The sequence below is a fragment of the Maylandia zebra genome, linkage group LG4 (assembly GCF_041146795.1).
Source record: "Maylandia zebra isolate NMK-2024a linkage group LG4, Mzebra_GT3a, whole genome shotgun sequence".
Lineage (NCBI taxonomy): Eukaryota > Metazoa > Chordata > Actinopteri > Cichliformes > Cichlidae > Maylandia > Maylandia zebra.
Window position 1 is genome coordinate 4,087,296 of NC_135170.1, and position 6,123 is coordinate 4,093,418.

Below are 6,123 nucleotides of genomic sequence, written 5' to 3' on the forward strand. Positions count from 1 at the left end.
AGTGGTGCAATATGATATAAACATTACGGAACACAACACTCATCTTTCTGAAGCACTTTGCAAACCACACCAAGGTAAGCCATGAAAAAAAGTAATGGAATTGCGATGCTGGTGCACAGCTACATTTTTTCAGCTTCATTGTTATGTTCAAAGTTGGTGCAAGAGTTGTAGGTTATAATGCCCACTGAGCCAATGAGGCCAAACTCAAGGAAGACCAACCAAAATTAATGAAATATTCAGTTGCAGAAAATTCCATAATTTGTCTTTTTTGGGGGGTTGGAATATGTTCAAAAGCTAGATTTCTGCATTCTGTCACACACACACACACACACACACACACACACACACACACACACACACACAGCTACATAAATGGCTCTAAGTGCATTCATGTGTTGAATAAACAAAGATTACATGTTAATGTTTTGTCAGTACCCTTATTTCATTGTGTTACATTTCACCCCAGGATATGTTACAACTAACCCAGACTATGGGGTTAATTGTAACATTTCACTCTTCGTGTTTGAGACCATACCATGCAATGGGTAATTGTGCTGCAGAGAAAGTAGCTGCACTATTTAATAGCAGAGACATGTAAATACTTTGCATTACATTTTGAATCCACTACCTTAAAAGAGCTCCAATTTACAGACAGAAATGTCAAAGATGTGACAACTATCCCCGGTCTCCCCTACAGATGTATTACTCTACCGCTCTTTTATGTTTTTTCAACATTTTTGGCTCAGTTTTGCAGGTTAGTGTTTTGCTGTGTGTCTGAGCTGTTTTGGGAAATTAATTAAAAAACTTTAGTAACTCAAAACTCTGAAGACATTTAAGCAGACAAAAGAAGTGAAATAAAATACACACGCGTTATTAAAGGTTTCCAAATCAACAAAGGGTCTCAGTAAATGTTCCAGACAAATGTGCTCCACTGCAACAAGAAGCCGAATTCTTTACAACACACAAGTTTTCAGTGAAATTCTTTTAGTGGCTTTATTGTGCATTTGCATTTCATGAAGCTGTGGCTGACAGTAGTCCCCAACTGAATGATCATTGTGCTGGCTGCAGATTGAGCACGATGTGTGGAAAGCTTGTGGAAGTCACGGTTCAAGCAACGTGAGCCTAACCGCTCAGCTTCACCTCCACGGGGAAGTGGTCGCTGACAGCCAACGCCTGAGAGACAGAGAAACCGTTCTTTTAGTGGCTCACAGTTTGTGCTGCAGACGGCTTCAGTTTCCACAGGTTTCTTTCCAGTGCTGAAAAACTCAACGTGCCTGCATGGTAATGCCATCACTACAGTATACACTGCATTATGATTTTGTTTGCATCTCTGTGGTCGTTACTACAGCCACTGCTTTACAAAGTTGCTCGATTTTCTGTAGCTCAAAGCTGATATTAAAAAAGCAAAAGTGCTTTAAAACTGCATGATTTCTGATGGGGCGACTGCTTTGCCCTTTGTGTAGAATGCCTCTCTTCTGATTGGAGCTCAGTAAACATTTTGCTGACGAGTCTATGGTCTCAGTTGCAGTGAATACAGCATTATGTTAACTTTTTATATTGACGTTTCCATTAGTGTCAGCGGGGAATGAGGCAGGTTGTGCTTTTTAGTTCAAATGAATTCTTACAGAGATAAGGATTGAAATTCATCTGTTACCAGATCTTGTTTGAGATTCAGGTCCGTCATGTAGTTATACACCTTCGCACTATCTTTCACCACTCCTCTCATCATGTCCGCAGTGACCACAATCCTGCAAACACAGAAAGATGATTAGAGTTTAGAGTTTGCGTGCACACATCAGAACGACCTGCCACAATCTGTCTACCTGTCGTAAGGGCAGACAGTTTGCGACACGGTAGTGTCGGCCGCATCAGTGATCAGCCAATGGAAAGTCTTGTCAGTGAAGATGCGGATCTGCTGCCAGTCAGACCCGGACACATAACTACAGCCTGCGTTGAAGTCACCCAGCAGCACGATGTCCCGCAGGGATAGTAGTGTGAGTCGCATTTACCGAATGTGTGTTTTTCCACCAAATAAATGATTTTTACTTGTAGGCTGTAAATACATCATTGTTCCAGCGAGCGCGGACATCTGCCACCACGTCATAGAGAGCATTTAGCTCCCGAACAGCTGATTCTGGGGAGGTGTGCTGAGGGATCAGAGTAAAGTCTCTCACAGCTACAGAAGAGAAGGGAACGAAGGAGTGTTGACAGTGACGGAGGCGCTTACACCGCATGAGAATGATAAAGGACTAGTGACTAACATGTCCCAGGAACTACCACGCACAAATGTTTGAATGAGGATCCACATCATTATCAGTGTGATGCAGAAACAGCTGTATAACTCGAGCCACAGCACCTACCAGTGTGTTTGGAGGAGAACATTACGACAAACGGCTCCCTGCTAAAGGCGTCTTGTCCAGTTTCCTCCGGGCCGTCGTCATAGGTGTAGCTTTTTGCCACCGATACCAGCGCCTCCCTGTGGAGAAAATCACCACCTTTTCATTTGCTGCCAGTGTGTACTTCATTTCTAAACATGTCCAGTTGCTTCTCGGGACAAATTTATTGTAGTTCTGCTTTTCCCCTTTTTTTAAATCACTTCTTCTGAATTCTGAGTGTGTATAAGATGTATGTTTATGCCAGAACAAAGACGGAGGATTTGCCGTTAAATTACTTCAAACATGCCTCAAACACTACAAACATGCTGGAAATATAAATTTTTAATCAAGTTGTTTTGAATGGTTATTTGAGAAACTTATGGGAGGTTCTTTAACCCTCTGAGGTCTAAGTGATGATGATCCAACACCAATCCTGACTTTAACCCCGGGCAACGTGAACAAGTCATTTTTATTTTTGTTAAATTGTTTGGCTTTAAGAAACAAAGAAAACAATCAAACTATTCACATTCTGCCATGAAAAAGACTTTTTCCCTTTCTACAAAATACATATTTAGAGCAAGAACTAAAAATGCTTTTTACACGGCATCACTGCAACGAACCATGTTTTGTTGCAAACAGCCGCCCCTCCCTGAGCCTGACTCTGCCGGAGGTTTCTTCCTGTCAAAAGGGAGTTTTTCCTTCCCACTGTTGCCAAAGTGCTGCTCATAGGGGTCATTTGATTGTTGGGTTTTTCTCTGTATGTGTTATTGTAGGGTCTACCTGACAGTATAAAGCGCCTTGAGGCGACTCTTGTTGTGATTTGGCGCTGTGTAAATAAAATTGAACTGAATAAATATCATTTCACTGTGTGTAGAGTAGAGACTTATTTTTTTCATCGTGGTGCACCTGTAAAGGAAGAGATATCGCTCTTTATAGGTGCTCGCACCGAGAGGCTCGCTGACGATGTATTTGTACTGAGGAGAATCTCTGGGGGGAAACAAACACACACTTTTATGTTTCCATACGTTTGCATTTCATGCTCAGTGTTACTCTGAATGTTCCATGTTCGGTGTGTGGACTCACTTGTTGACGTACTCCATGAGTTTTTGGGTTGCTGAGAGATCACTGTCTCTGACCTCTTGGATCAGAATGACGTCATAGCGTTGGACAATCTGCAAAACACACATAAAAAATGAAAATGAATCAGCTGATTGTCCATCTTGCAACATCACGTTTGTTTATATTTTACCTTGCACGAAAAAATTCATGTGTTAAGCTTTAGATTGTAAAGGCAACGCTACAGCTGTTGCACATCCAGTTATTTCATTGATCATTCCTTAAGCATAGAGGTGGGAATATTCTGGGAATATTCAGGTTTACTTCTGCAACAGGCCAAATCATCCAAAGCATTTCTCAAAATTCAGTTCAAACTATTTCAAAACGCACACACAAGATAACACTTCTGGATTGGTTTTGAAAGCACTCTGACCCAAATTGCATTACAAATGGGTGGATGTAAACATTTTGTACAAACTGTCATATCTACCAAAGAGGGAAAAGTCCCAGACCTTGGTAATGATGTTCATCAGAGTGGTGTTGGAGGCTTTGGTGTCTCCGAAGGATTTGATGTTAAAGGCTCCCAGCAGCAGCGAGTTAGAGAGATGCAGCAAGGTCAGAAAAAGCCCCAAAGTGCCCACCAAATGCATCCTACACCAAACAGGTCACATGTTAAAAATGACTTAGAAATCACATGAAACACTGACGCTTACAAATGATTTCATATTTATTTTACACGTATGTATGCAAATGACTTCCCAGGTTATCAGGTTAATAATTTCCAGTTCCTGTGCATTAAAAACCGATTTGCAGGCTGAAGTAAGGCCTTTCCTTTCACTCCATATTTCTCTGTCATAAAGTCCAGTTTAACATGGAGGTTAGTCCAAAACAAAGCGGCTCATGTTCCACCATCTGCTGAGAGCTCATGACATGAGAGTGAGAGACCAAACACCTGCTCCTCTGGATGTATTTTTGGCAGTTTATCTAACATGCTATTTAGCGCGTCGCTATTTGCAGCATGTTGCAAGGCTTGGTAAAATATTATCCTTTTAGGACAATATATTACTCTGTTGCCCTGGTTACACCGTCCTGGAGCTGTTGTGGAAGACCAAAGGTTGCCAAATATGGAAACAGAGAGCTGCATTTATACTGTGATGGTTTGCATGTGCTGCTGAAATGTGTTTGTAAACGCACAATTACTGCAGGAAAAATGCACAAAAGTTACTGTAATGCTGCTGTAGCCTGAAACATCCACTCTAAACAAGAAACTGGCTCACAGTATTGCACCGAATACAGCTCAGATGTTTTTGTAGCGAGTGAGAGGTCCATACCTGCTCCTGTATGTCTGCACGGTGGAGACGCCTGAACTCGTGAATCTTCTGAAAGCTCCTGAAAAGCTTCTGAGCAGAATGGCGACCAGTGTCTCTTTTGAGGTTTTTATCTACCTGCAGGCGCATGTGACTGCAGGGTGCTGGGGAGGAGTACAGAGAAAAGGTGTGTTGTGGATGGGGTACAGATTTCAGGCTTTCAGGTTCTCACACCCCAAGATTGCAGTGCAACAAGGATAACGTTGCAACCTCAAATTCTTTTCTGCTCGTCATACAATAAAAACACTTCAGCATTGTTTTAACTTGCTGTTGTCCTGTTTGGCATTTGTGTGAAGTTCTGTCACACTTCACAAATGAACTCAGAATGAGTGTCGCAGTGTTGGGATGACCTTAAACTTTGGCAAAATCCTTACGGAAACTGAAGAAATTCCTTCAAGCAGTTTGAAAGATGCCTTGTTCATGAGAGCAGGGACAGACAAAACATAATATCTACTCTAGGTCTGCTCCAGCAGAGACACGTAACAGTCATTAGCAATAACAACAGTAATATTGCTACAGCCTTGTTAAACTATCATCTGTCCCAGTGTTATATCTTGAAATCAGACCTTCAAAAACCTTCCGATAGGCTGATACAACACAAGTATGCCACCGTCTCCACCTTATTGGTCAGAAAGTTTTTCTTCCCAGTTGTAGCTGAACAAACAGAACCCATTCACTTACAATGCATTCAAGCTTGACAACACAATAATACACTTTAGTGAAGTTTCATAAAAGTGCTCATACTTACAGCATGTTACAGTTGTCATGTTACTGATGAGGGTTAAGCTCTATGTTTTTAACATTGTAATCAGATCTGCCAGGTCGGTGCTTAGACATATACCGGTGTCCACTACACCCAGCCTCCTGACTCTTTCTTTACTGCCAGCTGTCGAGAATCTGATGCCTCAGCAAATACTGAATAAATTTCGGTGCCACCGCTGCTGTCCACATTCATGCTCCCGTCAGGGTAAACCATAGTTTCCCAAACTTTCCATGTATTTTAAACTTGAGAATCCAAGTGAAGCCAAGATGTTTGCTGACTATTAGTCTTGTTTATGAAGTAGACAAACGAATTTTGTGTAGAAAGGATGAGGGCTCAGTGTGCGCGTGAGGAAAGCTTGCACGAGAGGAAATCTCCACTGGGACATGGAAAACTACCACATACTGACCTAAAGAGCAACGAGTACAGAGGGAGAAACAGCAGGAAGTGCAGCTTAACCACAGATTTGTAGCCACTCTTGCAGTTTAAACCAAAGACCAACAGAGAGTTGCACTAGGGCCAAAGTAGCAGGATCATTTTCTGTATTTGACTTTTGGTTATATGC

At 41.8% G+C, this 6,123-nt stretch overlaps 1 protein-coding gene across 1 annotated transcript; it reads right to left on the bottom strand.

Annotated features, from left to right (window-relative positions):
• Nucleotides 1-967: 967 nt before the first annotated feature.
• On the bottom strand, nucleotides 968-4,082 carry LOC112431506 (deoxyribonuclease-1). The gene is made up of 8 exons (XM_024800120.2): nucleotides 3,944-4,082; nucleotides 3,459-3,547; nucleotides 3,282-3,362; nucleotides 2,361-2,476; nucleotides 2,064-2,176; nucleotides 1,824-1,978; nucleotides 1,655-1,748; nucleotides 968-1,173 (listed from the first exon to the last, which is right to left on the bottom strand). Exons 1-8 carry the CDS (start codon nucleotides 4,079-4,081, stop codon nucleotides 1,123-1,125), a joined length of 837 nt encoding a protein of 278 aa, XP_024655888.1. The 5' UTR covers nucleotide 4,082; the 3' UTR covers nucleotides 968-1,122.
• Between the last annotated feature and the right edge of the window lie 2,041 nt (nucleotides 4,083-6,123).